Source organism: Panthera pardus, unplaced genomic scaffold (genome assembly GCF_024362965.1).
Source record: "Panthera pardus isolate Hobbes unplaced genomic scaffold, ASM2436296v1 HiC_scaffold_25, whole genome shotgun sequence".
In the NCBI taxonomy this organism is placed as follows: Eukaryota; Metazoa; Chordata; class Mammalia; order Carnivora; family Felidae; genus Panthera; species Panthera pardus.
This window is the reverse complement of record NW_026526821.1, coordinates 5,952,282-5,971,693: the sequence shown is the minus strand read 5'-3', so window position 1 is coordinate 5,971,693 and position 19,412 is coordinate 5,952,282. Positions and strand designations below refer to the sequence as shown.

Below are 19,412 nucleotides of genomic sequence, written 5' to 3'. Positions count from 1 at the left end.
TCCGGCCAGGATTATATTCATCTTTATACTAACGTGGTCATAGAACATAATTTTTGGTGTTTTTTTTTTTCTTTAATGGAAGGAGTCCACGAAAGTCAGATGCAGCCCTGGCCGCTTCTGTTGGTCCTGTGGGAAGCCCACGGTCTTTCGGGTTCCTTTTCAAACAGCTTCGTTCCCAAGGAGGGACCAGGAGGCTGTACGGTCCTGGGCTGTCTGTCCGGACGGCCCGGCCGTGTACCCGGCGGGCACCCACCGAACCACACAACCCCCCCCGGCCTGGGCCCCGCTGACCACATTCCTCGGACGCGGTCCCGCAAAGAGCGAGGTCGGGGGCGCCGGACTGGGAACCCGCGGCGGAGCCCCCGGTCTGCCCAGGGAACTGGGCGCCTTCTGGCAAGTTACCCCACCTGCTGGGCCTCGGTTTCCTCCCCTGCTCCCCTGCTGACAGCCACCCGGGCGGGCCCCCGCGAGCAGCGAGCACAGCGACGGCGATCTCGAGCACACGTGCGGTTGGCCAGGGTGCCGGGCCCAGGACTCAGCATTTTACCGCAAATCCATTCAGGTCTTCCTCCCGGCCATCACCGCGCCCGTGGAACGGACGAAAGGACGAGGCATCGAGAGGCTGAACCAGCTGCCCCAGGAGCAGGGACTGGGGCCGTCGGCTCCCGAGTCCGCGGGGGTGCCGCCGGCCGGTCCCGCTTCTGCTCTGCGCGGGAGCCCCGCGCCGGCCGCCTGGCCCACGGCGAGGGTTCGGCCCGCCTGGCACGGCAGGGACGGCCCCCCGGTCAGCGGGCCAGCCCTCCACTCGGGTGGCACCGGAACGCGTCGGAACCCCTCCGTCGGGGGTTGCTCGGCTCCTCTCCCACCCGCCCCAGGAGTGGGGAGCGCAGCCCGGGTGGCTTGGGGGCGGCCGCCACTCCTCCTGCCTTCTGGACGAAGGGAGAGATCGGGAGACGCCGGCCCTCCTTCCCTCGGCGTCCTGCCCTCGGACGAGACGACGCTCCCCAGTTGGCTCCTTATGAGCCACAGGTGCCCGGAGCGTTTACGAGCTTCTCCCCCGCACGGGCCCCAGCCGTGCCGCCCCCGGGGGCACCCACGGGAAGGCGCGGCTGCAGGGACAGGGACGGGACGCCAACTTCCTGGGTGGTCCCGGGAGGGATCCGGAGACCCCGCGAGCGGGAGGCTCACCCCACACCAAGCACCAAGCTTCTCAGAGGAGACCTGTGACGTCTGTGCCTCACCAGGATGGAGGCGACCTCACCAGCACTGCTGGCATCACGCCCATTGTACGGGCGTGGAAACTGAGGCCCCCGACAGGGCCCGGGCTCCCTGTTCCGGCAGCCGCCCGGCGGGCTGCAAGATGCTGCTAGGGTCTGGACCAGGGCGAGATGCTGTACCTGACTCGGTGCCCCCTCCCCTCCCCTCCCCGAGGGCCGGAGATGCCTGGAACTCGGCTTGCCCCGGGGGCCGCAGAAGGCGGTGATGCTCACGGACTGGACTTTGCGCTGCTCAGCAGGAGCCGCAGGGGCAGGGGCCCGGCTGCTTCTGCAGGCGACACAGCAGCGGGGTGCCAGCAGACGGAGCCCAGATCGCACGGACGCCCCAGCAGGCTCCCGTCTGTCGCACCTGTACAGACGTTTAACACAAAGCGGGTGAGACCCGAAACCCAAACGGGGCGCTCGGCCTGGGTGCCATCTTACCGGCGGGTACCCCCCAATGGGACACAGGGCACGGCTTGGCCAGCGTGCCAGCCCTGGGCCAGGCCCCGGTGTGGGGCGGGGGGGGGCGGCAATCACTATTCTCTACGAACCCCCGGGGGGATTCCGATGGACAACTGCAGAGCCAGGAGCCCGTGGTTTCAGAACCGCCGGGCTCACCTGCCTCTCATCTCATCCCCGAGAAGATCCCCAAATTCACAGCCCCCACTGGCCACGGCGTACCTCGGCTCCTCCCTGGCGGGCTGAGTGGCTGGTCCTGCCCTGACCCAGGCAGCCAGGCCAAACTTGCCTCCGTGGCAGGTACAGTGCCTGGACGGACCAGCCAAGTCCCCGGGGGGCGGCATCCCTGCCCAGCAACCGGTGCCCGGCGTGGGAGGGGACGGGCGGGGAGGAGACGGGCCCGGAGTCAGGGGTACAGCTTCTGCTCCTCGCCCTGACTCTGGGCAGCAGCTTATGACCACTAGGCTACACCCCCACCCATAGACGGAGAGGAGTTCCCAGGTGGATGCCAGAAGAGGGAGCCTCAGGGGCCTCGGCGTCCTCCCCTGTGCCATGAGGAGCTGAACGGCGGCATCTGCCTCGAGGCCCCGTGGTGGGACTTACGAGGGACCACGGCAGACAGCGCTCCGTGCTCGGCTGCTGCCTCAAGCTGAGCAATTGAGCCCTTCACTTGCATGAGCTCATCTGATCCTTCACCACCACCCTGGACGGTGGAAACTATTATTAACCCCACTTTCCAGAGGAGGGACATTAAGTGACTCACCCTGGCTCACATGGCTGCACACGGCCGAGGTGGGATTTGAACCCGGGGAGTCTGGCCTCCTGAGCCCAAGCTTTAACCAGCAGGCTATGCCATCTCGGTGGATGCCAAGCCTCCCCTTCACGCTAGGGGGGAGCAGAAGCTGGAGGAAATAAGCGTACAAAGCCCCAGACTTTGGGGGAGAAAGACAGTGGCAAAAACCAAAGGGAATGGGGTTGGTTGTCCCTTAAGAGAAAAACCAAACTTGGGCCGCCTCGAGCCAGCAGGGCAGAGAAGCACAGGACCCCTTAAGGTCAAGTTGGAAGGTCTAGCCAGGATCCACAAGTCCAGGGAAAGGGATCAAGCCTACCTTAGCCTCATTTTTTAACCTCACCCCCCCCCCATCTGCTCCTCAAAAGCTTGTAAGTAAAAAGCAGAGTTGAATGACTCTATTGCCAAATACGTTTGGAATTCCTCTACGCTATATTCCCCATCAGGAAACTCCCAATGGACATTCGCAAAATAAAGGCTCTGATAAGTCCTGCAGAGAAACCTGCTGAGTGTCTCCAACCTAGCATTTCTCACGCTTCACTGATCATAAATGCTTTCCTTTACCCCGGGACATCCGCGAACACTTCACAGAACACAGTTTGAGAAGTTCTGGCATACAACAGGGATTGCACATTTTGTCTGTAAATAATCATCGGAAAATAGTAAGTATTTTTCAGCTTTGTGGACCAGAGTCTCTGTCATAACTACTCGACGCTGCTGTGATAGCACAAAAGGAGGCCTAGACAACATGTAAATCAGTAAGTGTGGCTGTGTACTAATAAAACTTTATGGCCACCAAAATGTGAATTTCACAGAAGTTTACATGTCATGAAATAGTCTTTCTTTTTTGATATCTTGCCCATTTAAAAATGTGAGGACTATTCTTAGCTCGCAGGCCACAGGAAAACAGGCTGCAAGCTGAATTTGGTCCATCAGACATATAGCTTGCCAACTCGAAATGTAGCAATGGAAAACTTCAGCTCTTCTAGGAACCGCCCCCCCCCGCCCCGCCCCGACCTTAAGTGTCATGGAAAGGGAAAGGAGAAGGGGAGGGAGGGGGAGGGCTCCACCAGGAGAAAGAAAACCACTGGAAACAAGACAAGCGTGGCCCTAAACTCTGCGGCCCGTCCCACATGGTACATGGTCTTAGGCAAATCTCAGGCAGAGAAGGCAGCCCGAGGCCAAAGCGGTGGCCTCCGATGGGAAAGAAAAGTGGCCAAGCCCAGGAGCCCAGGAGGCGTAAACGAAAAGGAGATACAAACTGGGCGCATCACCGAAATCCATTGGGTAAAACCTGGCATTAACCACAGTAAAAAGAAAAACCAAAAACGGGCAAAAGAATTTGCAGCTCCAAGCACAAAGGGCCAGCTGTCCGTAGAATACAAAGAAAAAGACCAACGCTCTACCAGAGGGTATGAACGGATGGTACACGGAGGAAAACTGCAGGCCACGCACAGGAGGAAGGGCGGAGCCTCAAACGTGAGAGAGAAAAGCAAAGCAAACCTACAGGGTCCCATTTGTCGCCTACCTGATCCGCAAAGATGGGCAAGTTTGGAAACGTGTCCTGTCAAAGAAGGGGGAACGGCTGCCCTCGTGCATTGCTTATGGAGGGGGGGGTGTATTGATCCAAAGCACAGACAGCGTCCCTTTCAGGAATTTATCCCAGGGCTACACTCACTCAAGCGGACGAGGACGCTTAACCGACTGAGCCACCCAGGCACCCCTTTTTTAATCGTTAAAACTTTGTTTTTAGTTTGTTTTAGAGACAGAGAGAGAGAGAGAGAAGGTGAGGGGCAGAGGGAGAGAGGGAGGGAGAGAATCCCAGGCAGGCACGTACCTGTCCACGCAGAGCCCGACGCGAGGCTCGATCTCCCCAACAACGAGATCGTGACCTGAGCCGAGATCCACAGTCGGACCCTCCGAGCTGCCCCCCGCGCCCCATTGGGACACTATTTTAAAACCCCTTCTGTATTAACTCACGTAATCTCAGAACCACCCCGGAGCCCTGGGCGTTGGGGATGAGGAGGCTGGGAAAGGCCAGGGAGGCTGCCCAAAGTCACACGGCGAGCGAGCGGAAGAGCTACAAACGCTCCACACGTACACAAACCCACAACAGCCCTCACACGAACAGGGGAGCTCTTTAACGGCTGAAAAGGCCCAACCTTCAAGGTGAGTCGCCAGGTGGAAAAAAAGCCAGGCGGCCCACGCTGTCTAGACTACGGTACTGCCCGCAGGGGAAAACAGATAAACAAAAGGAACACAGAATGTACGTGCGATGGTGTAAATCCCCAGAGGGCACCTCTGAAAAGATGTCCACTACCAGGGGAACAGCACTGGCGCTGGAGGTGGAGTTCAGCTACAGAAGGAGGTCACGGGGCAAGTCCACACGGGTGCACCCATCTGTGACCTGAATTTGGAGCCACTGGCAAGTATTATCCACTCTGAAAGAAATGTGTTCTTCGTTTGGGTGTGTGTTTTTTTTTTTCCTTAAAGCTGGCGTAAGGAAGAAGCTACCGACCCCAGAGCCGCCCCCCAACTTAATAAGAAACACATTTCGGGGGAAGAAATGGGCGCAGCTAACCCCACCCTGGCTCCCACTCGCCTTCCGTCCGCCCTCGTCAAAGACGGTGGATCTAAGGCGGGGCGCGGAAAGCACCGGGGAACGCAGCCAACAGCGGAGTCTCCAAGTCCTGGGGGCTCAGAACCACATTCGGGGTCTCCCGGAAGGGGCTTCCTGCCTTGCACCAGGGCTGAGGTCCTTAGCCACGGGCAATGTGGCTCTTCAGGGAACATTCGGTAACAGCTGGAGACATTCTGGGCAGACCGGCCTCTAGTGGGTAGAAGCCGGGGACACGGTTCAACATCCTGCCATGCACGGGACACCCAGGATGTCCCATGTCCCCGGTCGGGGTGCCTGGGTCAGCGCGTCTCACACAGTTATGTGCGCTCAGGCATCACCTGGGGCTCCAGTTAAAGTGCCGGTTCTAGGGGCGCCTGGGTGGCTCAGTCGGTCGAGCGTCCGACTTCGGCTCAGGTCGTGATTTCGCGGTTTGTGAGTTCGAGCCCCGGGTCAGGCTCTGTGCTGACGGCTCGGAGCCTGGAGCCGGCTTTGGACTCTGTGTCTCCCTCTCTCTCTGCCCCTCCCCCACTTGTGCTCTGTCTCTATCAAAAATAAATAAATGTAAAAAAAAAAATTTTTTAAGTGCCGGTTTTAACAGTGCAGGCCTGGGACGGGCCAGAGTCTGTGTTTCCGCGAGGATGTCCAGCCCGCTGGTGCGGGGACCTTGCTCTGCACAATGAGGCCTCGCCCAACCCGGTGTGGCCAACGGTGTCATCGTCTCCTGCAAAGGGGCAGGTGCTACTCTTGCTTGGGATCAAAACGCGGAGAGCGAGCACTGCTTGGTGGGGGTCAGAGGAGCGAGCCCTCCCTGGATGGGAACAGGCATGAACTTGCTGAGCTCCTACGTGAGTCCAGGAGCACAGGCTGTGTCGGAACCAGAGGGGTGGTGACGGGACACCTACCGTCCAAGGTCTCCACGCAGAGCTGCAGGCCCAGATTGTGCCGCGGGTTGACCACCCAGTGGTTGCTGGTGGCCGTGATGTCGAACACCAGCCAGCCCTCCTCCGAGGCCCAGAGCGTGCGGCTGTCCAGCAGGAACAGGTCTGACTCCCTACAAAAGAGGAGGAGAGACACGAGGCGTGGCAGGTCATGGCTCGGTCAGCCCTGTCACCAGCCGGCCGCCGTTGGACAGAAGGACCATGGGGAGTAGGGGAGGTGGGAGGAGGTCCACCGGGCCCCCAGAAGGGGGTACATCAGAGCAAGATCCAGGGCTGAAGACCCCTTAGTAGCTGTGATGGAAAAAGGGAGTGTAGAAGGGGCACAGAGAATACACGCAGGGGACAGGGCACTGCTCCAAGGCGAGCTCACCCTTCACACTTGTTAGGGGGGATCCCGATGGGAGACAGTACAGGAAGGCAGGCATTTGCAGCCTCTGTGTTGCCTGAACTCTCAGGGAATAGAAGCTCACATTTTTTGGATTACTCACCATTTGCCAGGCATGGCCTGGAATACACATATTACCTCATTCAATTCTCACGACTCTAAGGTGTAGGGATATTATCATCGCCACGATTATGGTAAAACCATGACTTGCCCCAGGTCATTTAGCCAGGAGTTGGGGTGTGAGCTCAGGCAACCGAGCACCGGTACACACACTCCTCATTTGCATGCCGTGCAACTTCCTCCCAAACCCACCACGTATGAGGTGGTGGACACCTAGATGGGCATTAATAGAGATAACCCTCTAATCCTCTCTTTCTCACATTTTGCAGTAGCAAAATGGGTAAAACTACAACTGATGTTGTAGTGGATGGAGGATAGATGGATAGATGGATGGGTGGATGGGTGGATGGATGGACGGACGGACGGACGGATGGATGGATGGGTGGGTGGATGGATGGATGGGTGGATGGGTGGATGGATAGATGGATGGATGGATGGATGGATGGATGGATGGATGGATGGATAAGTGGGTGGATGGATGGGTGGATGGAAGGAAGGAAGAGTGGGTGGGTGGATAAGTGGGTGGATAAATGGATGGATGGACAGATGGATGGATGGATGGATAGGTGGGTGGATGGGTGGGTGGATGGATGGATAGGTGGGTGGATGGGTGGGTGGATGGACAGATGGATGGATGGATGGATGGGTGGATGGGTGGGTGGATGGATGGATGGATGGATGGTTGGATGGTTGGATGGTTGGATGGATGGATGGATGGATGGATGGATGGGTAGATGGGTGGATGATGGATAGATGGATGAATGAATGGTTGGATGGATGGATGGATGACTGGATGGATGGACAGATAGATGGTGGGATGGATGGAGGGAGGGAGGGAGGGATATACGGGATGGATGGATGGATGGATGGATGGATGGATGGATAGATGGGTGGATGATGGATAGGTGGATTGTGGGTGGATGGATAGATAGATGGATGAATGAATGAATGGTTGGATGGATGGATGGATGGGTGAATTTTTACATTCATTGTTAATAGAATTGTAGTATACAACATCTCATAACATTCTGCACACTTTTACTCGTAAGAATTTAAAGTTTCAACATTTTGAGTCCTTCAACAATCAGTTAAAAAATTTGAACCCCCACACTGTGCCAGACACTGGGGTACAATGGTGAACAACACCCTAACCAGCCCCTGCCCTGGGGCATCGACAATCTGCATCATACCCGGAGTGATCTAATTTTCCTGGGAATTAAGGCAAATTTTCTCTGCTCACACATAAAGGCCTGAGATGGAGTGACTGTTTATTGAGCACTTACCATGTGCCAGACTCTGGGTTGAAATGCCTGACCAGCATCCTATCAGCACTGAATCCTTACAACAACTCTATGAGGTGGATAAAATTACCTGTGCCATTGTGCAGATCTCAAAACTGAGGCTCAGAAAGGCAAAGCTGTTTGCCTGGGATTGCAGGGGTCACTGTGTGCTGAAACACGGTCAAGGCGGGATCGAAGTCCAACCAGACTACCTGCCAGTCAAAGCTTGCAACCAGGGACGCACGTGGTTCATCTAGACACTGCCGTTGCTCGGGTGTGATTGTCCTCATTTCAGAACCTCTGGCAAACCAAACTCATTGTAATACAAGCCATTAAGCCATTGGCTGGCACCGAGGAGCAGACGCCCCCCGACCTTAGATGAGGGACACATGTCCTGTCATCCCTCTTCTGTGTGGCCCGGAGACTCCATGTTTGTGAGGTCGGCCGAATTCTACCTCTGCTGCGTGCCATAACACATTAGACATGTACCAAGCCCCTTAATGTATACGAGAGTCGTGAGAAGGCACGCAGAAACTAGATCAGTGACTTTAGCCGGTGTTTCAATTTCCTTGATCGCAGAACCCACTGGAAACGTATGGGGAGGTGAACAGGTCACTCAGAAAAGCCTACACAGGGATGGGGAAGCAGCACGAGCCAAGGCAGGTGTGAGGGTGCAGGGCTGTCTCATCCGGCCCAGCTGTCGAAGGCAGGAACTTGAGTTCTAGTTCTCTCTATGCATCGCCCCATCCCAAAGTCTGAGAGCAGAGAACCCGGTTGTCTTAGTCGAGTTGGTGCCCAGCCCTTGGCCATGGGAGGGCTGGGCGCTCCACAGTGACAGCATCATCCGGACCAGAAGACAGAAATGGGGCCAGCCACCCGAAGTCCCCGAGGATCTCAGTCCCCTCGCTGATGCAGAGAGATTATGGAAGCAAGGACAGCTTTTCATTTTATCTGTATTTGTCCTTTTTAAGCAATTTAAAATTTTTGAAAATCTTTATTTCTTTTCGAGACAGAGCGAGAGACAGAGCGCGAGCAGGGGAGGGGCAGAGAGAGAGACGTAACACAGAATCGGAAGCCGGCTCCGGGCTCCGAGCTGGCAGCACGGAGCCCGACGCGGGGCTTGAACTCACGGAGCGCGAGATCGTGACCTGAGCACAAGTCAGCGCCCAGCCGACCGAGCCACCCAGGCGCCCCAGGGACGGCTTTTTGGAGCCCCGAAGTCTTTCTGAAGACCCTAGCTTTGACTGTCACGTCTGAACTGAACAAAAACGACGAGACAGTCTTTCCTGACCGCTTTACTTCCACCTCTGCCCGGCGCCCCGTTACAGGCAGACTGAGAACTGCTTTGGGGGATGTTCCAGGCAGATCACCAGCTTACAAAGGAGAGTTTCCCGCCGGCTTCGCCCCCCGTGTGCCTCGATGGCTCCGCTGGCCATGCATCGCTGCCAACATCGTCAGGGAACCAGTCAGCTGCTCCCAACGAGCCACAGTCAGAGAAGAAACACCGCTCCGAGCCAACACAGCTCCCCTGCTCCCACAGGCTCCCGGGGCCCTCGCGGGAGGCGTCCACACCATAGCACGGAAGTCGCAAACCTGGGGCGGGGGGTGACTCTGCTGGACGCCGCTGTTTGCAAGAAAACGCGACCAGATATCCGGAGAGGCCCTCACGGACAGGAAAACACCACGAGGAGTCACTTAGGGCCACAGAATCAGGCCTTCGAACGGTGAACGCCTTGCCAAACGATACTGAACGTTCTTCTTACAGGCCGTGACACCCCGCGCCAGATGTTCAGGGAGCGTTGACTCATCCGTGAATCAGCGGGAACGCACCGACTCCCCGCCCCCAAGCCACGGGCTGCAGTCTGTTCCAGGCCTGCTTGGCAGGGGCAGAGTCGTCTTCGAAGGCACTGGGGCAGGAGAGACTTGGCGAGGCGGGGAGAGCGGGACGCGGACACGGGCTTTGCTTCTGCCCCGACGGTCCGGGCACGAGGCGGGCCCGGACAAAGCAACGGAGAGGTCGCTCTGCAACCAAGTCTGGAGGGAAAGGTGGGCGACTGGCCATTTCCAGCCGGCACCTCGAGCGTCTTATCAGAGCACAGCGGCTCTCACGCAGAGGAGGAACCGGAGAAGCCCTCGGTGACGTGGCATTTACCCTGAACACGCTGGCCTCCTGGAGCCAGCCCAGGCGTGAGCAGAGGCCGAAAAGGCTCAGGGTGAAGGCCACCCCCCCGCCCCCGCCCCGGTGCTTTCCTCCCGTCAGTTCTCTGGGGCTCCCGACGGTAAGAGCGGTGTTCCCATTTTACAGATGAGGAGGGTGAGCTCCAGACAGGCGAAGCCAACTGTCCATCCGAGTGACCTGGTGAGCGACAGGACCGGGCACAGCATCGGAAGTCTGACCCCCGGAACTTGAGCACACGAGCCCTGGGACGTCCTTAAATCACCCTCTCACCAGAGGACAAGAGACACGGGAGGTGGTCGGATGCCGCGTTCACACAGGTTCCCATCACAGCACAGCAGCGGAGCAGAGAAAATACTAGACGGGTAATGAGGTCTGGGTGGGGGGGAAGGGAGGAGAGTAGGTCCAGCCAGCCGATCCCGGGGCCTCAGTCTCCTCCTCTGTCAAATGGGGATGACGCGACCTTCTTCGGCGACGGGGAGACCCAAGTGAAGACCAGCTCAGCACCAGACTCTCGAGGCTCCGCGGGGCCTCCCTGTGCTGACGTGAGCCACGCAGGGGCCGGTTCCCTGCGAGACCGCGGAACTCAACCTGCCTTGGCCCCAGATGTTCCGTGACTTCCCAAGAGCCACAAGTCAACAGACCACGTATCCATTCAAAGAATGTTCACTTGGACCCCAAAGTGCATCAGGCAACTGTATTAGGATGTTTCCAGTCGTAGGTTTTCTGCAAATAGGGCCACTGGCAACTCCTCCCACCGCTGCCCCCACATGAAGCTCCCCCATAAGTCAGTGGGGTCTGTTCTCCGCCTCTGAGGTCTGGGCCGACTTTGCCACTTGCTGTGACCGGTGGGACCCAGGGGAAGCGAGGCCCGGCTAGGCTGGGGACTAAAATGTAAGGGGCTCAGCAGCTCTGGGTTTGCTCTCTGGGAAGCTCGCCACTGGATCAAGAAATCTGGCTGCTGTGCTGGAAAGAGAGACCACGTGCAAGGGGGCAGAAGCCATGGGGGAAGAGGGTCTGGAAAAGAAAGAGAGAGAGAGAGAGAGAGAGAAGCCAAGCCAGCCCCCAGACAAGGCGCCACCTTGGGTGTCCCTGGCCCAGCCAAGCTGCCAGCTTCATCAGTGACCACAGCAGACCCTACGGAAGATACGAGAACCTCCCAGCTGAGCCCTGCCTGGATTTCTGAGCAAAATAGGACTCTGCCGATTCAGCCGCTGTGTCGTGGGGAGGCCGTCCCTCCCGGAGAGAGGACCCCAAGAGCAGTCACGCCGCGTTACAGAAAAACCGCAAACCATCTACTTACTAAGAGACGTTAGTAAAACCTTACGGCGCGTACAAGTCCCATGGAGTGGCTTCTAAGGACCACGCAAATCAACACTGCTTGACAAGGGGGAAATAGGGTACCGAGCAAAAAGATCCTATAAAACAGAACGCGTAGCACGTATGTTTCCGGAGAAATACAAAATGCTAAAGATGGCGGAAAAAAACAAACAGAGAATTCGAGCCGAAGTAAATGCGTTGAGAATTGGAACACGTGGGGCGTCTGGGTGGCTTAGTCGGGTGAGTGTCTGACTCTTGGTTTCAGCCCAGGTCATGATGCCAGGGTTGTGGGATCGAGCCCCTCATCGGGCTCTGTGCTGGGCATGGAACCTACCTGAGATTCTCTCTCTCTCTCTCTCTCTCTCTCTCTCTCTCTCTCTCTCTCTTCCTCCCTCTGCCCCCTCCCTGACTTGCACAAGTGTGCCCCCCCCACCCGTGATCTCTCAAAAGAAAAAAAAAAAGAATTGAAACAGGAATAAATAGCCTTTCTCACCCCCAAACCCCAAATGGTTTGGCACTACTTTGACCAAAACTGACAAACTATCAATGGACAATTCCTGCTTATACAAATGGGTCAAGACAATGGCACAGGACAAGGTGGGGAAAGCTCGTCCGCCACGGACTCCAACAACAGACAAGGCCCATGTCAACGGCAGCTCTACAAAGACATACCAATGGCCGGTGAGCACGCGGAAGGAAGATAACATCGCCAGCCACTAGGGAAATGCGACGCAGAACCACAGTAAGACAGCCCCTCACGCCCGCTAGGACGGCTAAAACCAAAAACACAGACGGTAACGCGTGTTGGCAAGGATACGCGGTAACCAGAGCGCTCCCACACCGCTCATGGGGACGTGAAACGCGCACACAGACCCACACAAAACCCGACACGCCGAGGTTCACGGCAGCATTATTTGTAACGTGGCCCCAAAGAGTGTGAACAACTCAAATACCCATCAAGTGCTACGTGGATAAACAAAGTGTCGTAAATCCACGCCACGGAAAATGACTTGGCGGTAAGACAGAATAAAGAACCGGCCGGTACGATGGGCGAACTCTGAAATCACCCTGCCGGGTAAAGGAAGGCGGCCACGCGACCACACGCGGGGGGATTCCGTTTACGTGACCTGTCCAGAGAGGCAAGTTTACAGAGAATCGGGAAGACGAGCGGTGGCTGGGAGGGGGCCGGGTGGGGGGGGCGGGGGGTGCTGGTGGGTACGGACTTTCCTTTTGGGCTTATGAACACGTGGAACAGTGGTAATGGCCGCAGACCTCTGAACAGACTAAAGACCACCGAACGGTAGGCTTCACAAGGGTGAGTCGTACAGAATGCGATTTCTCTCTCAATAAAGCCGTGTCGCGTGAAGCGGGTAGAGCCAACGTAGGCCTAAAACACGGAGCAAAGAGCCATCATGCTAATAGTACGCTCAGGTTCCCACGCCCACCCACCGTGTCTCGGCTACAACTCTCCCCCAAATGGCTCCCCTCCTCGCGTGTTCATCGACGCTGTCCCAATTCAGCTGGCCCGTTCCGTGTCTTCTAAATACGTGGTCAGGTTTACTTTTTGATTTTTTAGGGGGGGAGGGGCAGGGAGAGGGGGAGAGAGAGGATCCCGAGCAGGCTCCGTGATGCCAGTGAAGAGCCCGACGCGGGGCTCGAACCCGCGAACCGAGAGACCCTGACCTGAGCCGGAACCAAGAGTCGGATGCTTAACCCACTGAGCCCCCGAGGAGCCCCTGGCACGTTGTTTCCATTTCTGGAAGAAGCCAGATCTCCGTGGGGCAACCCTAGTTCCCCGCTCGGCCCGATCCGCATTACGAACCGGGAAGGGGGCGCTGGCCCGGCTCTCAGCCCCCGTTCGTGGGTGTGGACAACGTGCCCACCCCTCCAAGCGCACAGGGGCGCAGCCCAGCTGAGATGCAGATGTGGCCTCGCTTCACCTTCTCCCGCTGCTTCCGACGAAAGCAGCGGCAGGAGGACAGAAGACGCAGAAGGTCACCTTCTCCCTCCTGACCCCCAGGAGCCCCTGAAGCCGTGCTCCCTGTGAGGCCTGAACCACCAGTGACCCCGGCTTCGTGGCACGGAGGGGTGTTAATATTTAACCACCGGCCTGGGAACAGTGTGTGGCCGGGGCCTGTGGGCTCCTCCTCTCCTGGGAGAGAACCAGCCCTGAGAACCAGCCGAAACCTAAGCCCCAGAGAGAAGCAGCAGGGCCACACGCCATGGCTAGAGTCGCTTTCCAGCGCCTCACAGCCCACCTGCCCCGGAAAGTTCCACCACGCTGGAAAAGTGGGTATTTTTAATCCAACGTGGGAAGGCGGAAAGTCCTTTTTTTTTTTTTTTTTTTCCCTCTGGCTCCATAGAAACTATTCCGAGACAGTGATCTACAGGGCCTCACCACGACCCACCTCCCAGAGCGGTGGGGATCCCCGGGGGAATGTGGGGGGACCACCCCCGGACCGGGACCTCAGAGATCGGCCCTCTACGCAAACACAGCCCCCACAGAATACAGCCCCTGGGCCCCGCCGAACGGCCAGCTTGGAAGCCGGAGGATTTCTCTGGCCCCGGGGGACCCCTGGCAGGGGCAGGAGCCACAGGAAACAGATCCCAGCCAGCTTCCCCAGTGCCCGCGGCCTTGGCACTGGAGAGCCCCTGTCCTGTCTCAGAACCCAGTTTCCCTCCTCTTTCCCTCGATCCTGCAGCACTGAGGGGACCGGGCCTCCTTCCACCTCCTGCCTCCCACTCCCGCCGGTGGGTCCCAGCGGCCTGGGGCCTCGGAAATCTCTTCCCACTGCTTTCATTTTCGGCGCCGAAACCCAGACTTTGTGTGCAGGCCACCGGCGGCTGCGTGGGGGTAGCCAGCTCTGGGCCTCAGCGTAGGGTACAATGGAACCACCCATCCGTCACAGCCCAACTCCCAGCTTGGCTGTCCCCCCTGGGGTCCCTCAGGAACACAGCCCACAACCTTCGGGGAGCACACGCGGCCGGGGTTTGGAAGGGCCACATCGGGAGGCATCCGGGTCTCTCCAGGAGTCCTGCCCAGCAGCGAGGGGCCCCGGCACCCCAACACTGAGGCCTGGGCAGCGGCTGTGCCACCAGGCTTGAGTGACATTCTCCCACCTAATCCTTCCTCCTTCACCGGGGTACAGAGCCATGACCCCTGCTTTACAGATGAGGGGCTAATGGGGTGCCTGGGTGGTTCAGCCGGTGAAACGTCTGACTTTGGCTCAGGTCGTGATCTCGCGGTTCCTATGTTCGAGCCCCCGCGTCAGGCTCTATGCCGACAGCTTGGACCCTGGAGCCTGCTTTGGATTGTGTCTCCCTCTCTCTCTGTCCCTCCCCTGCTCGGTCTCTCTCTCTCTCTCTCCCTCTCTCAAGAGTAAGTAAACGTTACACAAAAAGTGTCTTCAGCCAATGAGGAGCACACCCCAGACAGAAAGCGACATGAATAATCCCTCCCATCGGGCCCCCCCCAAGCCAGGAATCCTCCCAGGGGTCAGTGGGCGTGGAGAGAAGCCAGGAGAATGTGGCTGGCCCAGTGCCAAGCGACCCCCATCAGAGAGAAACGGACTTCGGATTATGGGGTGGGCAGAATAACACCCGCCCCTCAATCCGGAAGACCCTGTCCTCATCCCCCGAACCCGTGACCTGTCCAGGCAAGGGCACTCTGCAGATGTGGCGAAGGATGCTGAGCTGGGGGAGGATCCTGGGTGGTGCAGGTGGCCCCAAAGAGGGGGGCGCGCCAGCCAGAGACGGAGGGGTGAGGACAGACGTGGAGTCACAGGGACGCGACTGCTGGCCGGAGCCCGTGAGCCGAGCGATGGGGGCGGCATCTGAAGCCGGAAAGGACAAGGAAACGGATCCTCCCTTGGGGCCTCCAGGAGGACCGCGGCCCTGGGGCACCTTCACGTTAGTTCGGCGAGATCCATCATGGGTGCGCGTTCGAGCCGCTAAATGTGTGGTCCAGCAGCCACAGGAATGAATGGAGTCTCACTCCCCCAACACCCGCTCCGTCAGCCAGAGACAGAGCTTGGACTCCGGAGGCTGAGCGCCTCACCAGGCGAAGGCAATTAAATCCCGGTCGGTTGGCCCGAAGGAGGGGAAGGAGTCCCCTGTAACCCCCAGAGGAAGGAAAAGAGTGTCTCCTGAGGCAGGTCAGAGGGATGGGCAGGGCTAATGCAGCCAGGAGGGCGGGAAGGGCATTCCAGCAGAGGGAACAGAGTGTGCGAGGCAAGGTAAGAGAGGCGGGGAGAGCTTCCGGCCCCGGGGGGTGGGGGTGGGGAGGGGGTGGGTTCTGGTCTGAAGAGGACTGGGAAGCTAGGAAAAGTTTCCAGCCGGGGGGTGGAGTCACGATGAAGGGTCACCAGCAGCCTCCTCTCCCTCACCCCTGCTCTGACCCTCACCCTCAGCCCGCGGCTCTTTGGAACACCGTAGGGACTGGCGCTTTCAAACTCCGCACGTCACTGACCGCCGCTGAGCCTTGAGAACGTGCCCCAGAAGCCGGAGAGCAGGAGGGCGCACACCGGGGAGCCCCAGGCTGACAGGAAGTCACGGAGGGAGAGCAGGCATGTTGCTGCAAAGGATGAGTCAGGCTGGGAAGCCAGCAGCCCTGCTCGCACCTGGACTGCACACCAGCCCTGCAGGGAAGGAGATCAAAGGGCCCAGGGAGGAAGCCGGGGCGTGGTGCCGTGGGGAGTGCCCCTCCAGAGCCCCGGGCTGGGGAGGACCCAGCCCGGCTCCCCAGCACCCCACCCGGGGGCTTCGGGGAATGCCCTGCCTTTCTACCAAGCTACCCAAACGGTCCCTGGCATCCCTGGGACGGGAAGATGAAGTCAGAGAGGCTTTTTTTAAATACTTTCGTGAAGACCATACGCACATCCAGGAAGGCTAAAATTAAGTCATTTGGGAGGAAGGTGGGAAAACACACAAAGAAGCATGATAGCCTCCTCCCACGGCCGGAGCATGAGCCGCCAGCCCGCGGTTTCCCCACCCCGGGGCCATCTGTCCGTCTGTCTGTCGGTCGGTCTCTCTCCCTTCCCCCGTCCCCCGCCTGGGCATTCGCAGGAGGGCCAACAAGACTCCTGTCCACAGTCCAGGAGGCCCATGTTGTCAAAAGTCAGGAAGTCAGTCAGGAGCCATCAAGGGCTGGGCCTCAGTTTCCCCATATGTAAGAGGACGGATGTGTTTACCAAGCTCTCAACAACTGCCTCCGCTAATAGAACACCCAAGAGAGCAAAACGAGAGGGTCAAAAATCAAAAGGCTCTCACACAAGGGTGGAATGCACCACAGGATCATTGCTCCTTAAGGTACATCAGCTCTTTAAAGGCTCTGAGAAGTCCTGCTGCAAAGAAACGCCTACTCTGACCTTGGTGTGTGATAAAGAGTCCCTCAAATGTGTGCGTACACATGGGTCGTGGGGGTAGGAGGTGGACGAGGAGGTCAGCTAAAAATAGAAGATTCTCCCCGATCAGGGATGCAGCAACCGGCAGGAGAAAACAATCAGGAGGTCTAAGCGGAGCCCAGGATCCACCTTGCGAAGAATCCCCCAGCCTGGTCCTTGGGCCACACTTTGGGCGGGCAGGGATGTAGGCATTACAACACAAGGCTTTGGGTCCCAGGAAAGTTAGAGTAAAATCCCAGTGGAGCGACCCTGGACAAGCCAGCTCCTGTCTTTCGTGTTATTTTACTTATGAAGTGGGGCAAACTACGAGGACTGTTCTAAAAATGGATTCAATAGAATGATGCACTCCCGATGCCACGCCAGCGTCCAAGGCTCAAGGCTCCAGGCCGGAGCGGACCTCCTCGTCAACGTGAATCTTCCCCACCCCAGATTTAAGCTGCCCCAGCCCCAAAGCAAGGAGCTCACAACCAAGTTCCGACCCTCACTCAAGGTGCGACGATCTTAGAACGGGCCTGGCACCCCGTCACCCAGGGAGCCCGCTGGTTCCCACCACACCTGAGAGGTCGGTGCTGTTGTCTCCTTCCACAGGCGGGAGGCTGAGGCTCAGGGAAGCCAGCAACGCTTCTGATGGGGGAAAGCCTGGGCGGGGGGGTCCTACTCCCACCCGTCCTTACCCAACCCCCGCCCCACCCCCAGCAACCTGCGAGGGCTTTTCCGGGGCTCAAATCTTGAGTACACAACTGCCCTGCTTTCCACCCTCTAGTGGCTCTTAGAATAAAAAGCCAAAATTCCCTAATGTGTTCCCCCCGTCACCCCACACGCCCGCTGCCCGGCCCCCACGGCCTCAGCCACCCCAGCCTCCGTCCAGGCTCGCATCCGGACCAGACGCCAGCCTACCCCAGGCCTCTGCACGTGCGGCCGCTGCAACACCGTCCTCACCTTTTTACCTCCAACACACCTGCCCAGCCTTCGGCTCCCCAAGGAAGCTTCTGCCGACGCCCTGATGGGCACACCGTCTCTAGACGCCCTCCGAGCCTCTCCCTTCCGAGAACTCAGGCTGGGGTTTAAGTTCGTTTGCACGGTTCTTTGGGTTTTCCCTGTTTCCCTACCAGACCTCAAGCTCCTAAGGCCGGAAGAAACAGTCCTGCTCTGCCAGCCATTCGTTGCAGCCCCGGCACCTAACACACGGCACAGCGCACAGTAGGTCTCCAATTTACGTCAAGTGAACGTGCGAGTATCTTCAGAGTCCTCTTACCAGCCCAGGGGGCTTTCTGGGATCACTTTCTGTTATCTGTGTTATTAAAAGAGGAAAAGTCGGGGCACCGGGGTGGCTCGGCTGGTGAAGCGTCCCACTCTTGATTTCAGCTCAGGTCATGATCCTGGAGTTGTGGGATCGAGCCCCGTGTTGGGTTCTGTGCTGAGAGCAGAGCCTGCCTGGGATTCTCTCTCCCCCTCTCTCTGCCCCTCCCCCGCCAGCGCTCTCTGTCTCTCTCAAAATGAATAAACTTAAAAAAAAAAAAAAATGTTTCTTTAAGAGAGGAAAAGTCCATGTTTTTTTCCAAACGACCCAAGCACCTCTGGCAATGGATCCACCCCCAGCCCGCTGCCCCCCACCCCAACCCCGGTACCCACCGGGAACCCAGGTTCCCGACAATACCTGCTGATTAGCCTCGGGCACTGCACACCCCACCCTCCAGGCCTGCCTGTGCAACCGGGGGGCTACCAGATTACGCGAACACACCCCCGGTGGGAAACTGCCTGGTGGTCTGGGCTTCACCGCCCCCATATTTGCACCCTTGTCACTGTCAGCACTGGCCCCTTTATCTGTAAGCGTCCAGGGGGAGCCGGGAGGACACAGACAGACAGGAAGCCACAGCTGGGAAAAAAGCCAACTGCAAGTTTACTTTTGGACCTGACTCTTGTCCCCCTTTGCTCAAGGCTCCAGGGTTTGGGCCCCAGAGTTTCCGGAAACTGGAGACCCTGTCGTTCCTTCCGTTCACCCAGGCACGAGCCATCCAGACAGCAAGTGACGAGAGGAGAGCCGTGCTGCTGACTTCAGTGCCGGGGAACCTATCTGCGGTGAAACAGAAAGGGCCCCGGGGCCGCCCCAGAGAAACCAGGCCTTGCGGGGAGCACCGTGGGGCTTGGGGGTGGCTCTGGAAACCCCCCGAGGCTGGCAGCTGCGTGCATCTGGCATCGTGGGGGCGGGCGGGCGAGACACCACGGACAGGAGACTCATCTTTCGAGACTTTCCCTGGTGGCCCCACTTCCTCCAGCCTCCAGCCCCAGACCAAAATAGAACGAGGTAAATTCTGCCTCTTTCACGCACACTCAGGGAATAAACAAACCAACATAAACACCGTTTTCCTGCTGGGTCATCTTTCCTGCCTTTTTTTCTTTTTCTCTTTTTTTTTTTTCTGAAAAAGAACCACAGTCTGTTTTAAGATTCCAAACCCAGAGGCAGAGACGCGAAGAGAAGGAAGCAGCCAGCAGAGAAGGGAGCCCGACAGCTGGGTGTGCAGACAGAAACGCGTAACGCGATTACCAAGTTCGAGGTCCGGAAACCAAGGCCAGATCAGAGCACCTCGATGCCGAGTGGGAAGGGGTGTCTCGGACTTCATCCCGACCATGGATCCTTAACCGGAAGAGTGGAGGCTGGACGG

General features: G+C 58.1%; 1 protein-coding gene across 3 annotated transcripts in view; it reads right to left on the bottom strand.

Annotated features, from left to right (window-relative positions):
- Nucleotides 1-19,412, bottom strand: part of BMP7 (bone morphogenetic protein 7) — a 163,576-nt gene that overhangs the window by 97,705 nt on the left and 46,459 nt on the right. For all 3 annotated transcript variants that reach the window (XM_019426469.2, XM_053890114.1, XM_019426468.2), the window contains exon 3: nucleotides 6,031-6,179. In XM_019426469.2, coding sequence (XP_019282014.1) covers nucleotides 6,031-6,179 — 149 coding nt within the window. The remainder of the gene's footprint in view (nucleotides 1-6,030; nucleotides 6,180-19,412) is intronic.